This window comes from Hakea prostrata, chromosome 2, assembly GCF_041222555.1.
Source record: "Hakea prostrata isolate BN-2017 chromosome 2, UWA_Hpros_2, whole genome shotgun sequence".
Classification (NCBI taxonomy): Eukaryota; Viridiplantae; Streptophyta; class Magnoliopsida; order Proteales; family Proteaceae; genus Hakea; species Hakea prostrata.
Genome location: NC_142601.1, coordinates 51,335,522 through 51,355,283, shown reverse-complemented (window position 1 = coordinate 51,355,283; position 19,762 = coordinate 51,335,522). Strand labels below are relative to the sequence as shown.

General features: G+C 38.2%; 1 protein-coding gene across 2 annotated transcripts; it reads left to right on the top strand.

The window, feature by feature from the left end:
* The first annotated feature begins 7,948 nt into the window (after positions 1-7,948).
* Positions 7,949-19,317, top strand: LOC149024755 (ubiquitin-conjugating enzyme E2 5A-like). Of its 2 annotated transcripts, XM_089144964.1 has the most exons (4): positions 7,949-8,018; positions 8,121-8,220; positions 8,812-9,033; positions 13,259-19,317. In XM_089144964.1, exons 3-4 carry the CDS (start codon positions 8,818-8,820, stop codon positions 13,487-13,489), a joined length of 447 nt encoding a protein of 148 aa, XP_089001090.1. In that variant the 5' UTR covers positions 7,949-8,018; positions 8,121-8,220; positions 8,812-8,817; the 3' UTR covers positions 13,490-19,317. The 2 variants fall into 2 exon arrangements, with proteins under 2 accessions (XP_089001090.1, XP_089001091.1); XM_089144965.1 differs by lacking the exons at positions 7,949-8,018; positions 8,121-8,220 and adding an exon at positions 8,229-8,376.
* The last annotated feature ends 445 nt before the right edge of the window (positions 19,318-19,762 follow it).

The following is a 19,762-nucleotide window of genomic DNA, read 5'->3' as shown; positions in this document are numbered from 1 at the left end:
TCAGTTAGTATTCCATAACAATATAACAAAATACTATACTGCAAGTGAACCAAATAAGAAAGAAAGAAAGAAAAAAATACACCACATAATACAACTACTCTTATCACTAAATGTTTAATTAACACTACATCCTTCTCTATGTTCTCCATACATTTCATTCCCCTTTTTTGGGACTTCAACAGTTCCCTAATTAGTGGGTCATCTTGGCTTCTTTCAATCCTACGTAAATGAGTGGGTATCGGCACTTCTCCTATTGGTTCACACCATTGAAAAAAAATACATCCCCTCGAAAATGATGCACATACTTGATATAACCTATTAGGATGTCGAATTGATGTTGAAATTCTAACTGCAGCTAGATTCCCACAATTGCAATTTGTATTGTTGAACTTCAAAGAACTTCTAGCATCATTGACACTGGATGTTGACATCCTGATACAAATGGGCATAGTGATCCAAGGGGCAAAGACAGTTTGAATGACATCAGAAATACAATTATCAGAAGTATGCCCACACGAAAATGACCCATCAATAACATATATATTAATAGGTAGCCCAACAAACAATAACCACAAATAGTAGCTAACAGCAACATTAATAAGATTCTAATCTCGATGCGATTTGAGAGTATCTAGTTGAAACCCATTTTCGATTTTTTGATTGGAGAATGCCAATTGTAATCTCTGTGTTAAGTGATGGTTTTGGGTCTCAATGTTTGCTAAAATGTGGTTATGAAAATATATGTTCAGACACGACAATATAAAAATTTTTACTAAACAAAGAGGCAACATCTTTGTGAAAGCAGGGTTAGGCTGCATAAATTGTGACCCCTCACCAAACACTACAGTGGCAAGGGCCTCCTGCACCTTTATGCCCTTCATACACACTGCTTAGCAACTCAAACCAAGTTTTCTCATCTCATGCAATCAACAAATGGATCATATCATGAACAACTTAAACCAAATTCTCTCATCTCATGCAATCAACAGTTGGATCATATCATGAACTTACATTTTTTAAGCCAATGATATACATCAAGAAGAACAATTCCAATATAGGAAAACAAACAAAATAGAGAAGCCATTCCCCCAAGTGAATAAGAAAATGTTTCCCTACTCAGCAATTGTAAAGACAAACAGAAATACAACAAATATACTTAACACATGCAGAAGTGGTAATGTAATGCCATTGCAAAAACATAAACAAATAGATGCACTTGCATATTACTTAATCAAGACAAATAAGAAATGGCTCATAATAACCACTACCCTCTGAATGTTGGACTAATAAAAGCAGCAACTACCCATGCATTTTTCAAGTTATTACCATTATTTTCTTTGTTAATTTCATAGCTTTTCATTCAGCTACATGACAGACCCCATGCATACATGAAACTAGATTTGAATAAAGAACATTTGAAGGACCTTATGTTAGTTAATTTAGTGATAATACATAGGAAATATTTCACATTCATAAAGGTCCAGAAACAACAGTCGTATAACGCAAATCTGATACCTTCATAGCCAAAGCCAACATGATAAGCAGGGCCAACAAATTACACAACCCTTTTGAAAAACCAAAAAATAGTTTAGGAGAATGATTTGTAAACAAAACATTTTCAATGATAAAATATGCATAAGGAAGTGGAAAATACCTCGAATCATAAGCAAATGAATGAAATCAAAAAGTGGGTTGTAGATACACGGCTTCGATTGAAGAGAGATCGGTTGCAGAGACAGGGTTTTGCTTGCACAAGAGGGCTTTGACTTATGATAGAGAGATCGATTGCAAAGATGCTTCCAAATAGAGACATTGATTGCAAATATGCTTTCAAACAAAGAGATCAATTGCAGAGATAATCCCAAACACGAGAGATCGGTTGCAAAGAAGCTTCCAAACAGAGAGATTGGTTGTAGAGATGCTTCCAAATAGAGAGATCGGATGCAGAGATGCTTTCAAACAGACAAGAGACACGATAGAGACAACAGAGATTTCTGAGACGATTTTATTTTTGAGAGACTCGCTTTGGAGTCGAAATTACCTTAAGAGAAACCAGAGAGTCTAGAGAGTTGAGAGAGACCAGGGAGAGATAAGAGACATGAGAGGCAAAACACGAGAGATAGTGTAGAGAGAAAGACGAGAGAGAGAGTGCAGATAAACGAGATACATTAGGTTTTTGCATAAATTACATCGATGTCCTTGATCACCGTCAGTTGAGAGGTTGTGCCCGTGCGTTTTCACTAGAAGCAATTCTGTGTCAAAGAAGCTCCAATTTGGAGCTTCTTGTTGGCACAAAATTTGTGTGCCAAACGCCCGGTTTAGCACAGTTTTGTTGAACTAGCACACAAAAGTTGAACCGGTTTACCATACATACTTCTGTTGACTTATGTGCCAAAATGGGCAAATGGCACAGAATAAGTGTGCCATAATTGTTACCATACAACCCCTAAGCTTTGATGGTTTTAATGCATTTTTCTATTAGAAGCATTGGGACCTAATTGGATCTAATGTTGTTAATTTTTTCACCTTTATCTTTTCAAATGGCAGTTTACCATTCGGTGTTAATCATACCTTGTTGTGTTTTATCCCTTAAAAAGATGGTGCGAATCTTACCTCTGACTTTAGACAACAAAGTCTTTGTAATGTTAGCTACAACGAAAATTCTAGTGAAGCTTTTGAAGTCATACTTGCCCACTTTTATTTCTCCCTTTTAAGGAGCCTTTGTTGCTAGCAGACAGATTTCACGACAATATCATGCTCGTTCATGAAATTTTCCTTTTTATGGGAAAAACCTGAAGGAAGGTAAGCTATGTTGCGTTAAAGCTTGACATGTCTAAAGCCTATGATAGAATTGAATGGGAATCATTATCAAACTCTTTCATTTTTTGGGTTTTGATACTCATTGATGTCATCCAATCCATTCCCTCATTTCCTTTGCCTCTTTCTCTATCAAAGTTAATGGGTCCCTGTATTTGTGGTTCTCTGGAACTCGTGGATTAAGACATGGTTGCCCACTTAGCCCATATCTCTTTTCTATTAGTAATTGAAGTTTTATCCAGATTCTTAAATGATTACATAGCTCTTAATATGTTCCAGAGTATCAGACTTGGGAGAGCTTCTCCCAAAATCTCTCATTTTTTTTGCAAATACCTTTCTTTTATGCAAAATCGAGACTGATGGCATAATGACAATCAAAGGGGTGTTAGAACTGTTCTCAAACCTGACAAGACAAGAAATCAACTTTGAGGAAAGTGAGATTTTCTTCAATTGAAATGTATGGCAATCAACTCATCGTCAAATCTAGGGCGTGTTGGATGTTCCTGAAATACATAAGGATGCCACCTATCTTGGAACCCATCTGTTCTTGGGCCGTACAACAACTCAAAACTTCAAATTTATTTTGGATGGAATGGCATGAAAATTTGCGACTTGGAAGGCATCAAATTTGACGTATGCATGACAGGGAATACTGATGCAGTCAACACTTCAATCAGTGGTTTTGTATCAAATGTTGTGCTTTCGATTTCCCAAAAGTATATGCTAGAAAATGGATTCAATATGTCACAGATTTTGGAACGGAGACATAGATAAGGTCAAATCAATGACACTTGTCTTATGGGATAAATGTTGTTGCCCAAAAGAATTGGGAGGGTTAGGATTTAAAAGAATTGAAGATTACAATACCGCTTTATTGCTAAAACAGGGGTGAAGGATGCTAACAAACCCAAATGCTTTATGGGTCAAAGTTTTACATGTATAATACGTCAATGGAATCTCTCCTTTTCATCCAAAGGTCATGAGTAACAGAGGATCCCAGGTATGGAATAGCATCAAAAGCATTTTGCCAAAACTCAAGACAGTGGTGGATCGAAGATTGGGAATGGACGAGAGACCTCGTTTTGATTTGATCCTTGGACCCCCTCCATTGAAAGCAGGATATCTCAACATCAAGATTTCTCCATTTGGCCAAGAAATGCTACAGTGGCACGTGTGGTAGGGGACTTTGAAGAGCTCAATAGGGAGTTATCTGATACCGCTGATACCTCTACTCTTTATGTTTCCTTACCTATTTCACTTTCTAATCAATTTGACTTCTGGTTTTCTAGTCTCTCCTCAAAGGGCAACTTTTCAACCTAATTGGTAGCTTATGCCATTTTGAGACCAAGATTCCCTAGCCTTTAGTATGAGTTTTCAAAGTGGTGAATTTTTTTTTTAGAAACTATCCATTGACCCAAAATTAAATTATTTTTTTTTGGCAATTATTGAATGCAGGCCTGTCGCTTAGAGATATCTTATCTCGGTGGTCACAATAGCCTGGGGAATGCCTATTGTGTAATCGAGGAAGAAAGACAACATAACATCTTTCTTTCGTGCAATTGGACAAAGAGAATCATGTAGCTGAACCACTAGGGTTGCAAACGGAAAATTGACATCATCACTCACTCTTACATCTATGCAATACATTTCTCTTTGGTCACCAAATGGATAAGAAGACTAAAACTTGGTTTCTTTTTGTATTTGCAATAATATGTTACTTTATATGAAAAGAGAGAAATTATGCACTTTTTAGGAAAGCTCAACCAAATCTTGCTAATGTTTTAGGGCAAGTATCAAAATGGATTTTGGATTTAAAACTCTTACCCCCAACTAATTAACATGTGGAGTATCATGAAGAATTGGTTGAGAACCATACACAATATAGATTCACTCTATGTATAAACTACACTAATCATCTGATGTTGCTCTGTATGGGGATATCTAACGAACAACTAGGGAGTGCAGGATCGAGTATGGGCACTTATAAAGACAAGCATATCCAATATTTTAGTTATAAGAGATTAACTACTACATATGAAGTTGAGGTGAATTTGGTGGCAATTCAAGAACGAATGGGCAAAAGCATGACAATTGGGATTAGATATCAAGAAAATTTGGAGCAACAAACCAAAACGTTTGACCCTTTTACCTGAACCAGATAAGCCTTGGCCTATAAGTATTGTTAGTATTTTGGTAGTGGTTGCTTTGGCAAAGATCTGTTAACTATTTTATATTTCAGTCCCCCATGCTCTAGGAAGTGTATGCTAGATGACGTCTAAAATTGTAAATTTAAATTGTAAATATCTCTCTTTTTCATTTTGTAATAAATCATTAATTGATTGATACGTTATTACACTTATACCAAGTAATAAAATCTATTAATTAAGGAAACGTTTCTTAAATTTACATAGGAAAAGCAAACATTTCTTAAATTTCAATGGTATTATGAAACTGAATAGACACGTTATACACTTATACCAAGTAATAAATCTACTAATTAAGGAAACGTTTCTTAAATTTACAACATAGGAAGAGCAATCATTTCTTAAATTTCATGGTCTTGGCCATTAATTAATTGAAGTTGAGTTGAAACCCACCTTGTTGGGGGGGAGTTTTGACGAACAAAAAAAAGAAAGGAGAATGAAAACTTCATGTTTGATTACTTTGGGTTTTTTGCCTAACTCACTTTGGTTCTCCGATATCTGTTTTGGGTTTTTTTTTTCATTTTTCTTGCTTCTTTGTCCAAGTTCTTATTAACAATGGAGATTATATTTTGTATCTGCACTAGGAAGGTGATGATGACATTGGAGATTCTCTCTTGAGTTTTCGTCTCGTTAGAAAATGGATCTAAATTCTGCTTTGACCGGCGTGTTGTATAGAATTCCATCGTTGGAGAGTTATTGGTTGTTTTACTCCGAAACTCTAACCATAAACTTAGCGGGTTCTTCTTCGTCACTCGTTCACGATTGCCAACGCCGCAGATCTCCAGTTTGTAGGTGTTCATCTTGCTGCAGATTCATCGCTCCGAGCCAATTCACTCGGGTCGAGCTTCGTGGGCTCAAATCCAGGTATGTTTTGCATCTTCTTTGTTGATTATTTTGCGACGGGAGGTGATTTATGAATTGGGTTATGTTTGTTTTAGTTTATATCCTTGAAGACTCAATCGGCTAGTGGTTGTTGGAGATTTGCCTCCGTATGGCCAAATTGAAGGACTTCAATCGGATGCTCGCGAAGAGGAGTCTCCGTATTATGAGCGAGTCTTCGATATGACGATGGATCGGTGTTATGCTTCTCCCCAAAAGGTGGTTGAGCTGTTTGAGTAGAGTTCTTACATTTTTCTTATCTTTTTTTTCTTGTGTATCGGTGGCAATGTTTGAAACTTATCTACGTGCCGGCAATATGTTTGTTTGACTACAATGAGGTTGCTTTTACTAATCCAATCCCTCATTCAATCTTGATGAAAGAAAAGAAGAAGAAACCTCAGTTCTGTCTCTATATTTTACATTGGAGATCTAACCTACTATGTTTCTGTGGATCCATAGCCTCGAAGAAGAACATATTCATCTTATCTAGGTTGAACCGTGGGATGTTGAACCCTCTGTTTCAAGACCCAAAGGTAGTTGCCTTGCAACTCTGCACAATTTAAGGCTGGGTATGTCATTCCCTTTATTCGTAATTCACTCCTTTGAAATTCTACATAGCCGCATGGCCGAGTTCTGTGAAAGAATGAAGAGTGACTGGCATGCTTGTTTGGACAACGGTTGGATTCAGGTGAGGTGTAGCTGCATATGCATGTGATGGTTTATTACCGATTATGTGTTTGAGTGGACTTCATGGCACCAAAATTATTTGGTTTTTAATCTTTCCTAGGGGGAAGGTTGTAATTCTTGGTGCCGTTGGTTTTGAACATCCGAGACTCGGGTTTCCCGGGCTTTGAGTGAAACTAGGACAAAACTGGTATTTTTGGTGCAATATAATTCGGATGGTGTCGAGCCGATGATGTAAGGTGGTTCAAAATTTGTGCGAACATGGTATTTTTGGCATCTACGGTTCAAAATTTGTGCGAACATGGTATTTTTGGGTTGAACCTTGTTTGTGGGTTGGTTGGTCAATCAAAACGACTAATATTGTTTTCTTGCTTTTTCTTTTCTTTTTTGTTGTTGGGGGATTTGGGCACCAATCAGCGGGTTGAGCCTGCATACTAGCCCAAGCGAATATCAAGAGGGTGAGGTGGGTTGAAGTCAAGGTGATAGTAGGAGAAGCCATGGCAATCCGTCTGCAATATTCACCGAACTCCGGAATGTATCTTGATTTCATCCGAAACTTGAGCTAAATGTTACCAAAGTATTCCGGTATCTTGGAACTCACTTGTGTATGTGATTGAAGGAGAGGGTGTCTTTGAGACACTGGGTTCGGCATCAGTGAGTGTTCATCATATCCTGGTATTGGGTTCAGGGGATGGTGTGAATATATGGAACAAATCTACTAAGCCTCTCAAGTTCGTCTTTAATTGGGGCACCACTTATGACTCCGCCTTCTTCGTGTGGCACTCGCGAGATAAATCTATATGCAAACTTATGTTTACAAAGAAACATTTAGGTTGTACACTGAAACTTAATTCAAATGAAATATAATTTTAAATTCACGATCACACTTCTATAAAAGGGCACATCCCGTGCTTGCCGTGCGTCATTACTAGTCTTAAAAGTGTATATTGTTTGGTTGCTTGGGGTGAGAAAGTTAGAGATCTCGGTGAGGTAATAACCCAACTTTTCCCTCAAGCCTTTTCAAAACCCCACAAAATATGTGGGACTTTATGGAAAAATGTGGAAAAGTAAAATGTGGGACTCAGAATTAACACTTCTCCGCATTTTCCTTTAATTTCCTTTCCTTCTCCCTAACTCCACTACATATGAGGCCCACATATTTTTTTCCCACCCCACCTTTACAAACAAACACAGCCTCAATGTTTTCAAGAATTCCCATGTGTAAATGTTTTAAATAATGAGTTTCTTTTTCTCAGGAAAAAAAAAAAAAAAAAAGAAAAAGAAAAGAAATAATTGATGACTCAATGTCTCAATCTTATCTTCGAACTACTTTGGCTGGGCCCAACAGTTTTCTACAGTTCCAGCTCAGAAGTTGTACTGCTTCCTTCTTCTTCGGTTCTTTCTCAGGTCTCCTCCATTCAAGAGTTAGACTTGGTAGAGTCTCCTCTTTCTCCTGGACTCTCTTCCTCGGTTTGTTTCTTCGCTCCTTCGGCCCTCCTTTGATGATCTGACACTCCGGTCAATTGCTTGTTGCAGACTAGCAGAAAGCGAGGTCCTTGCAGATACGCACGCTGAGACGAATTGGAGCTATTTCCCAAGCCAGGCTTCTTTCATCTGCTCAGTCTCTTCTTTTGAGGTGGAATGCAAATCTCACAAACTTATTATCGCGTTTCTACAATATTCTTTCCCCCTCAAACACACAGAGACGCTTCCTTTATTTCTTGGATTTCTTCTCTTTTCTCATATCACTTCAACCCTTCCCTCGTCTTCCTCTTCCTGTGATTCAGGCAAGGTGAGCTTTCTCACTTTCTGTTTCATTCTCTCTCCTTCCAACCCCCATTCTTTGTTCTTTCTCCCTGTAACTTCAGTTCTCCATGGTAGTTCTCCGGATTCGTTGTTACCCTCTTGGAAGTATACTTCTGTTCTTCATTGATAAATTCGTTATTTTGTTTAATTTCCTATTCGCATGATGGGGGTGCATATCAGCTTAAATGAGTTATGCATCTTTAGCTCGTTGGATTCTCTGTTTAAGTTCGTTCAGATAATTTATGCCTTCTATTAAATAAGGTTAATATTTTCTAGTGGGTATTTTGAATCCTGATAGGTTGGTTTGCATCCTTAATTGGATTATTTGAAATCGATATCCTTATGATTACCCCTGCAAAATTAATTTGGAAAATCTGTCATTTTTCATTTCTTTGTGACATGTATATCTGTCTGAATTTAGGGAGTTATGGCTAGCAAAAGAATCCAGAAGGAACTCCAGGATTTACAGAGAGATCCACCCACTTCCTGCAGTGCTGGGCCCGTCGGAGAGGATCTCTTCCACTGGCAGGCTACTATCATGGGACCGGCTGATAGCCCATATGCTGGTGGTGTGTTCTTTGTCATGATTCATTTCCCTCCTGACTATCCTTTCAAGCCTCCCAAAGTCAACTTCCAAACGAAGGTAATCTGGGGCTGCTCCTTTGCATGGACATTTATTTATTTACTGGAGAACAAATAAATAAAAAGTGATCCGTTATTAGCTGTAATTGGAATGAATCATCTTAATTTACCAATTCAAACATTTCTGAATTAACCTAATGTTTTAGTGACAGTTGTGCATCGATTTTAGTAATAGCCTTGACCTCCATGTATATATTTTTCTTTCTCACATGAATTGACTTAACTGCTCTTCTATGTACGATGTCATTTTGTCATACCTCATAGTGTGCTCCCTTCTGCCACTTGCTCAGATAAACCTTTTCCTTTAGATATTGACCGAAATGAAACTATCCAGGGTTACGAGTTTACCCAAAGGATTTGTCTATGTCCAATGTGATTTTTTGATAGATCAATACCCAAAGGGAACATTCAATCGGATGCAAATCTTTTGAAACAGAATCTTGCCTTAGAAGTGGTGAAACAGAAGCAGAACAACTATGCTTGTAGGGAAATGATTCCCTTTTTAATTGTCCTTGGGGCAGATGGGCAATTCATCCTCCTTGATGCTCAGGTGTGGACTTAGAATAACAAATAGAGCAAAAAAGTTCACCCTAATGGCGTTACTCAGTTGGCGAGGACCTCACCTCACAACTAGAAAGTATCCAGCTCTCCTTGAGGCCTCCTCCCACCGACTTCCCCCTCTCCTAAAAGAGGGGGAGTTCCTTTTTGGTTATCAAAGAAGGATTTGATCAGAAAATAAAATACAGATTAGAAGGTAGGACAGTATTTGTTAATCTTTGGAAGGGAGTGAAAATAAATATAGGTAGAAGATCAATCTGGATGGTACTAATTAAACCATAGATCAATATTGGTGATGAAATATACTGCTGCTTGGCTGATAGCGAATGCGGTCATAATAATGGACAAGTTATTTGTAATGCCTCTCTATAGGTTAAAAAAAGGGCGAACCTGGTGCTGAAGGCTTCCTACACAAGCAGAGTCCCCCCCGGGGGGTTGCAATCTTCCTACGCAGCCTTGCCCCAATAATTTTTACTGAGAGGTTGTTTTGATACCTTGACTTCAGGCTGTATTGCTTCTCTGTAGGTGTGGGCTTATAATAGGTAGTATACATCTCATAAAATATGTACAATTTATATATAGCTAGTAATTGGATTAAGGAGATTGGGTTTGGGTTCAGTAATGACAACCCTTCTTGGTTCATTTAGGATCCTGAGTAAGCATCTCTAAAGTCTACAACAACAACAACAACAAGCCTTGTCCCAACTAAATGGGGTTGACTACATGGATTCTTGCCTTCCAATCAGTTCTATTCGAGGCCATGCTAGATACTAGGCATAAGCTATGCATATCCTTTCTCACCACTTCTCTTAAGGTTATCTTAGGTCTACCTCTAGCTCTTCTTGTTCCTTCAATTTGGATTATATCACTTCTGCGTATAGGGGCATTTATAGGTCTCCGTTGAATGTGGCCGTGCCACCTCAAAAGACTTTCTCTAAGCTTATCACTCTTGGGAGGAACTCCCAAACCAACTCTAATATGATCATTCCTTATCTTATCCATCCTAGTTTTGCCACTCATCCATCTTAGCATCCTCATTTCTACCACACTGAGTTTATCTATATAATTCTTTTTAAGAGCCCAACATTCTGCATCGTACATTATAGCTGGTCGAACAACGGTCCTATAAAATTTTCCTTTAAGCTTTAATGGAATATGCCGATCACACAAGACCTTGGACGCACCTCTCCATTTCATCTACCCTATTTTAATTATTTGAGAAACATCATCCTTTTAAATCACCTCTTTTACTTATGATTGAACCTATGTACCTAAAACAATCACTCTGAGGAATCTCCTTATCATCAAGTATCACCACCTCATCGTCTACCCAATCATGACTAAAGTTACAAACTAGATATTTTGTCTTCGTTCTACTTTGTTTAAAGCATTTTGATTCCAAAGCTACTCTCCATGATTCTAATTTGGTATTAATCCCCACTTGAGTCTCATCAATCAACACAATATCATCAGCAAAAAGCATACACCAAGGAACCTCATCTTGAACGTCTTTGGTTAATTCATCCATTACTAGTGCAAATAGATATGGGCTTAAAGTTGATACTTGATGTAGCCCAACTGTAATTGGGAATTCATTACTTTGTTCCCCCACTGTTCTTACACTTGTCACCGAACCATCATACATATCCTTAACTATATCTACATATTTACTTATAACACTTCTTTTCTGTAGTAAGGATCTCTAAAGTTTGAACTGTGTAAAAACATGAAGATCAAAACATACAACCATAGGTGTGCCTAGTGGATATGAAAATAGGCTGCCTAAATCTAGATATATGCTCATATGATATTGTTTTGTTGGAAGAGATGAAACACAAAAACACTGAAGTTGAAGAGTCTAGCCTATGGAAACAGTGAAAGGGAAAGGAGAAAACTTTAAGCCCATATCTATTTGCATTTATATGGATGATTTAAGCAAAGACATTCAAGATGAGGTTCCTTGGTATATGTTTTTTGCGTATGATATTATTTTGGCAGATGAGACACAAGTAGGGATTAATACCGAGTTAGAACCATGGAGAGCAACTTCAGAATTAGAAGGCTTTAAACTAAGTAAAACAAAGATGAAATATCTATGTGTAAGTTTGGTTTTGATCAGAACGGATGATGAGTTGCTGACACTTGATGAGCAGGAGATTCCACAGAGCGATTGTTTTAAGTACCTTAGCTCAACGATAAATAAAAAAGGCGTTGTAAGATTTGAGAAAATTCTGACTTATGTTTGGGTGAAATAGTAGGGCCTTTATTTATATTAGAAACTTACCAAAATAGGAACATATCTTCCCAATGTGGGATTATTACAATAAGAATAATAAAAACAACTTAACAAGATAATTCTACCTTTAGTGACTTTGCCTTAATCTTTTCTTTGATAAAATGTTTGTCAATCTCCACACGCTTGGTCCTGTCATGCTATATTGGATTGTGAGCTATGCTGATTGCTGATCTGCTATTTGAATATAGCTGTATAGGTATCTTTGAATCTGATCCAAGCTCTCAAAGCAGCCCCTTTAGCCATAGCACTTTGCAAGTACCTTGAGCAATTGCCCTAAATTTGGCTTTTGCATTGGACCTTGCAACCGCTGCCTACCTTTTGTTCCTCCAAGCCACTAGGTTGTCTCTTACTTACAGATGGTAACCAGAGGTAGATCTCCTATCATCAGGACACCCTGCCTAATTCGCATTTGTGTATGCCTCAATTTTTAAGTTTCCATGAGCTGAGATTAGAATTCTTTTTCTTGGAGTAGCCTTTAAGTACCTTAAGATCTAGTATACTGCATCCAAGTGTGAGGAGTAGGGATCATGCATGTATTGGTTAACAAGACTAACTACAAATGTCATATTTGGTCTAGTGCATGGTTCAAATTTCGACTGAAACAGTTGAAATTTTGACTGAAGTTTCGGCCATTTGGGTTATTGCAAACCTAGGAGATTTTCTAGGGATATAATGTTTTAGTTGAAATAAACGGAAATTTCAACTGGAACTTGTTGAAACCTTCGTTCGACCAGTTTCGGTCAATTTTTCGATCAGAATTTGCGATATTTTGCAGGTTCTGCCAACGAGATTTCAAGCTTCTCTTCCCCCTTTTTTGATTTTTCTTCGTTTCTACCCCCATTTCACCTCATTTCCACAAGTCCTCTGCATTCAAACACCTCTCTTCCTCCTCCATTGGGATTTTTCTTGAGATTCTTGTAAGGTGAGATTACATACTTCCCATTTTTTGATTTTTGTTTTGTTCATGCCTTAAATCATGTTATATTGCTTTCAAATTAATAAATGTTTAGTCTAAGGTGTTGATCTATGATTCTGTGGTGTTAAAATTATTTTTTGATTATTGCTACTTTTTTCCCCCTAATTTAAAATTTTTGTAAATAGTGATAAAACCAGAAAAAGCTACTCAAAGTTGTTACTATTAGCTCCCGAGACTGAGAGGTTGTAAGTCATCATGAGAAATGTTCGCTTACATTATGCAGATTGGAGATTTCCTTTTGTTGTTGATTTGGCAATGATTCTTTTTCTGTTAAATTCGGAGCTAGTGCATATGCCATATTAAGTATACTTCCTTTTCGGTACAAGGTTGGCTGAATTATTGGAGTATATGACATGATAGTCATCTAATTTTTCTATCCAATAAATTGTTTTGTAGGTGTACCACCCAAACATCAACTCTAATGGCAGCATCTGTCTTGACGTCCTGAAGGAGCAGTGGAGCCCAGCCCTAACAATATCAAAGGTCCTCCTCTCTATTTGCTCGCTTCTCACTGACCCCAATCCTGATGATCCACTTGTTCCTGAAATTGCCCACGTTTACAAGAACCAAGTAAGTCGATATGAGGAAACAGCAAGGGCATGGACCCAGAAATATGCCATGAACTGACATCAGCCCCTGTGGATTGTCAGTGGACCTCATTTCCTGAAAATATATAAAAAGAAGAAAATAATGGAGGTGGGGGTGGAGGGGATTGATGCAAGCTAATGTGTGGTGAACATGCTTTTTGACGAATCAGACTGCATAAACATCGAATGACTTATTTGGTTTTGTATATAATTGAGTGTAGGATATATGGTTCATTGTTCTATTAGTATTATGTTGATACATTTTCTTGATTCTGTGAGTATATGTCAAGAAATTGACTCCTGAGCCATGTATGACTGATTCCACTGTTCTGGTGGTGATATGCTTGTGGATATGTTGGTTCTGTAGGTAGAATCCTCAGAAATTTGCTACTAAGCTATTTATCATTGGTGTTACTAAGGGTTAACTGTTATATTGCTGGCCAAATACTTCAGATTAAGGTGGCAGTTGGAATTTATTTAGGAGTTTATAACCAATTAACCATGTTGGTTATTAGTGGGATAAGTCATGCATAGGGTGGGGTAGTTGGGGTTTGAGTAAGTCATTGTAATGGGTTGTAAGTCCAAGTCTTAAGCAAGAAGTTAGGCATGGGTAGTTGTTAACAAATGAGAGATTTTGTAGGAGGTTAGCTTTGCAAATGTTGATATTTATTGGGAGTGTTTGTAAGAGGATTTTCATAAGGAAAATTATCTAATTGAGCTTTTGCTTATTGGGTTTGGTCCACTCGAAGAAACGGTTCCTTGTTTCCCTTTTATCTAAACAGTATAGGTTGTAACAGGATTCATAACAAAATGGCATTAGAGCCAGGCTCCACTAAACAGTGGCTCAAACATGTGGAAGTTCATTTGGGAAAGATGGTTGTGGCACAAGATTCCAAGTCTCAAGGGATGATGAGTTCTATGCGACAATTTTTTGCAGCAATCAATACGGGGTTGACAACGTGGCTGGTAGCAGAGAGGATGGGGAGTCTTGTCATAATCAGTCACGCCAATATGGAGGTTGCACCCATACTGACCCAACTTTAGGATAGACCAGTCGAGTTGGATCTGTTGTGCTGATCAATTCTTTGATTTTCACCAAACTGCTGAAAAGGGGAGAGTTCCACTTGCATCCCTCAATCTGGAAGGTGATGCATAAGTATGGTTCCAACTAATCAAAGAAGAGCAAGGAGCCATCACATGGAGGGTGTAAAGAGGTGCTCCACATGAGGTATGGTCCCACTTTATTTCAAAACCTTTTTGGAGATATAACTAAGTTGCAGCAAGTTGGAACAGTTGAAGATTATCAAACCCAGTTTGAAAGATTACTAATTCGAGCAGGTCGGTTGACGCAAGTGCAACAAGTGGGTTGTTTTGTTTGTGGTCTCAAGGACAGTTGAAGGTGGATTTACAGGCTTGTACACCAACAAGCTTATCAGCAGGATTGGGCTTGGTCACCTTTATGAGGGCAAAGCCCAATCCATGAAGCGTGGTGCATCAGCAGAGTGAAGAAAGACTGTCAACTCTGGCTAGTTCCGGTCACCCCATTATGCCAATAAAAAGATCTCACCCACTGAACTAAGTGAGCGGTGATCTAAGGGCTAATGTTTTAATTGCAACAAAAAGTGGAACCCTGGCCATTGATGTAAAAAACCTTTTTTAATTGAAGGCATGTGGCCAAAAAGTGAGAAAGATGAAGCAACTGTCAATGAAGAACTAGAAGAGGCAGTACCTGAAATATCTATTCATGCTATCTCAGGAATGCAAATCCTCAAACAGTGCAAGTCCATGGGATGTTGGGTCACAAAAGGGTAACTTTCTTAATTGGCAGTATGCATAATATTTTAAATACCCATCTTGCTAATAGAATGGACCTGATTTCTAATGGTGAAGTCGAATTTGAAGTTGCAGTTGCTAATAGGGAGAAATGTATCAATGCTGGATGTTGTGAAGGAGTGAAAATGACTTTGCAGGGAATCCCAGTTGTAGTGGATCTTTATTTACTACCACTAGAAGGGTATGATGTGGTCTTAGGAGCCCAGTGGTTGAGCACCTTGGGTTCATTTTTGTGGGATTTCACAAAATTGATCATGTCATTCAACTTGGGTGAATGAAAGGTTGAGCTATGTGGCATGAGGACTTTGAAAAGGAAATTTAAAGGAAGAAAGAAAGGCATTTACTTCCCATTTATTCTGTCTTTGCGCAGCGATCGTGGTACTGAATTACATCATTCTCATGCTTTTGATGTTAATCCTAACACCCAGTTTCAGCAATTATTTCCGCGCTATGAGGACGTGTTTCAAGACCCTAATTGACTTCCACCCCATCTTACCCTGGATCATCGAATCCCATTGAAGGAAGGACATGGGCCGGTATCCAATAAACCATATTGTTACCCTTATTTCCAGAAAAAATGAGATGAGAAAATTGTGGCAGAATTATCAAAGAAAGGTGTGATTCATCTGAACACCAGTCCATATTCTTCAGCCATCATGCTGGTCAAGAAACATAACAATTCATGGTGAATGTGAGTAGATTACAGAATGCTTAATCAATTGACGGTAAAGGATAACTTTTGTATGCCTATGATTGATGAATTGTTAGACGAACTACATGGGGTGAATTATTTCACCAAATTGGATTGAAGACTGGGTTGTCATCAAATTTTTATGCACCCAGACAATGAGAAGACAACATTTCACACTCACCATGAGTGTTACGAATATTTGCTGATGCCACTTGGGTTGATGAATGCTCCAACTTTCCATGCTTTAATGAATTCTGTGTTCCAAGATTACCTCAGTCAGTGTTTATTAGTATTTTTTGATGACATTCTAATTTATAGTAAGACTTTAGAGGAGCATCTGGAACATGTAGAAAGGGTTTTTTCTATTCTGTGATCTAACCAATTGTATGCAAAGTGAGAAAAATTTTGATTTTTGTCAGACACAGGTGAAGTATTTGGAACATACAATCTCCAATGAAGGAGTGTCATTGGACCCGGAAAAAATAATGGCTATACTTGATTGGCCAAAACCACAATTTGTGAAGGCACTACGTGGATTCTTGAAATTGACGGGATATTATCTAAGTTTGTCCAACACTATAGCAAAATTGCTGCTCCACTCACCAGCGTGTTAAAGAAGGGTTGCTTCGATGTGGAGCCACAATCTGAATAGGCGTTTGAGGCACTCAAATGAATCATGACAGAGACACCAGTCTTGGCGCTTCCAGATTTTTCTAAGTCACTTGAAATTGAATATGATAGTTTGGACTTTGGATCAGGCATTGGAGGGGAGTATTGACCCAAGGAAACCAACCAATAGCTTTCTTTAGCCACACATACAAGGTAGAAATCTATTTACCACTTATGAAAAAGAGATGTTAGCATTGGTCCTTGCAGTTCAATGATGGAGACATTATCTACTGGCTTGCCAATTTATTGTAAAAACGGATCAAAGAAGCTTGAAGTAGGATCAGAGTGTTACCACCCCAGCTCAACAAAAATGGCTTGTCAAACTGATGGGTTATGATTTTGTGATCATCTACAAGGCTGGTAAGGAGAAATCGGTGGTTGACGTGTTACCTAGAAGGCTAGAAGAGATATAAAAGGAGAGAATTAGGGTATTGGCAGCCCCATTCCACACTGGGTTACTCCAATTCACAAGGAGGTGGAGAGCAATCCTGAAGTAGAAGATCTTAAGAAACGTATAGAAGAGTGGGATGTCTAAGACTATCGTTTGTGATAGAGATTGAATCTCACTAGTCAATTCTGGAAGTAGTTGTTTCGTTTGCTAGGAACGAATTTCAGTTATTCATTGGCTTATCATCCTCAAACTGATGGGCAAAGTAAGAACATTAATCTTATAGCGGAGATGTATTTACGATGTTTCTTACCAGCCGTAAGCCAAAGGATTGGGTTCGCTGTCCCTTGGGTTGCATATTGCTATAATACTAGTGAACATTTGGCAAAGAAGATAACGCCATATGAAGTGGTCTACGGTCGCCCACTCCGGACATTATTATCCTACATCCTGAGGACCACCCAAGTGGAGTCTGTGGATAAGGAATTGAGGGATCGTGAATGAGTTCTTGCACAACTTTGAGCACAAATACAGGTGGTGCAAGCTCAAATGAAAAAATATGTCATAGCCATCGCACGAAAAGAAGCTTCAACAAAGGAGATTTAGTCTATTTACGTCTTCAACCGCATAGTCAGACTTCTGCAGTGCTTTAGAGGAATCTCAAGCTATCACCATGTTATTATGGACCATTTCTAAAGGCTTAAAAAAGGTGGGTCAAGCAGCATACAAACTTCAATTGCTGACACGTCTAAAATTCCCCCTATATTTTTATGTATCATGCCTTAAGAAGAAAGTGACAGAGATCTACAAGGGGAGCTACTCAATGTTCTGGAGGTAGATAATGCCTTCACTATTCACCCACAAGCATTATTGGTCCATTGAGTGCGCAAAAGGAGGGATTAGGTTTTGGTACATTGGGCTGGGTTGACACCTATGGATGTGATCTGGGAAGATTGGGAAAACCTTAAGACTAGATTCCTTGAAGTATCCCTTGAGAACAATCATGGTTTGAGATCTCGCGAGATCTCTCTTTTTTGGCTTGGCGAGATGAGACTTCGGCGAGTCCCAAAAAGTTAGAAAACTCTACCAAGATTATTTTCGAGTCTAGATCTCGGTTCAAGATTTCGGTTCAACCTAAGATCTCAGTCCAACCAGGTTTGTTTTTTCACATAACCTCAAGTGAGACAAGTCGAGTTTAGTCTCGTCTTGACCTTGTCTCACTCTTGCCTCCCATCTTGCTAGTGATCTTTCAAATTGAATTTTGGCTGGATTTTCTGCATGATTTTTTTCTAGATCTTCACCTACAAGGCTAGACACTCCCTAAGCAAGGGTTAACACATCTACATCAAGAAAACAAGATCAATCAAGGCTATTTGAAGGAGTTCTTCAACCAAGGTGAAATTTCCCCCCAAATTTTACTTTTTCAAATTCTATATTCTAGAATAGGTCTTTGAATGTGGAATAAACTTATGTTCAACTTTGAGTGGTGTAGGTCTTTATGAACTTATGATGGTTGTACACTTGTACTATTGGATCTCGAGAGTCGAGAATGATGAGTTGTATTGTACTCCTATGGACAGAATTTTGAACAATTAAAGTTATTTGATGTATCTTATCACTTTTCATTAATATGCCCTAGTGGTTCTATATTTCATGTTTTTATAACCTTGCATGTTCATTCCTGTAGTATTTCGATTTCAACTTAGGGTAGAGTTAGAACTCATACATAGGTTTGTTTTCTCATAAGCTTAAGGCCATCAATGTGTTTAGAAGGCTTGAAATATGCTAGTAACCAATTTTGAGCCCAACTTGACCCTTAAACCCCCAAGATGGGCCCTTGAGTTCACTCGAAATTGGACCCTAAAACAGATTTCTCCGGAGATCTCGCCAACTCAAGCGAGATCTTGGTTTTTCTCAAGGGCGAGATTGCCCTCAAGAGCGAGATCTTGAATCATGAGTACAAGGGTGTAATTTAAGGGGGATAGCATTCCTGGCCACATACTTCAGATTAAGGTGGCAGTTGGAGTTTATTTAGGAGTTTATATGTTAGTTATTAGTGGAATAAGTCATGCATAGTGCAGGGTTGTTAGGACTTAGGGATTGAATTAGTCACTGTAATGGGCTGTAAATCCATGTCTCATGCAAGATGGTAGGCATGGGTTGTCATTAACACATAGGAGATTTTGTAGGAGGTTAGCTTTGCAAACATTGATATCTATTGTGGGTGTTTGGAATGAGATTTTTATAAGGAAGATATTATCTAATTAAGCTTTTCGTGATTGGAAGCATGGCGGGAGATCTCGCGAGATATCTCGGTTTCTTCATAAACCGAGACGAGATCAAGGGCGAGATCTGCGAGATGGGATATCTCGCTCGAGATCTTGCCATATCTCGCTATATCTCGCCATATCTCGCCATATCTCGCCCCAAATCTCGCCATATCTCGTTGGAACTCTCAATTTTTACCAAATTTTTGTAGATTTCAGCCAAGTTTCACTTGCAACTACTCTTAGCCATCTACAACATCAAAGAAACTCAATCATCCTCTACTTGTCTTATGACTTATGCATTAATGACTTAAAACTTCCGGTTGTATACTTTATCATTCTTTCTTGGTTAAGATTGTGTTGTATACTCATATGATGTTATCTTGATGACATTTAAGTTTTGTGTTTTGATACACTGTTTTCATTTATTGCCTTGGTTTTATATTACATGTTATATAACCTTGC

Excerpts from the sequence above, each read along its gene's own strand:
- LOC149024755 (XM_089144964.1), top strand. The coding sequence starts at position 8,818 with ATGGCTAGCAAAAGAATCCAGAAGGAACTCCAGGATTTACAGAGAGAT. Across the intron at positions 9,034-13,258 it reads AAGTCAACTTCCAAACGAAG|GTGTACCACCCAAACATCAA; the intron begins GTAATCTGGGGC and ends ATTGTTTTGTAG.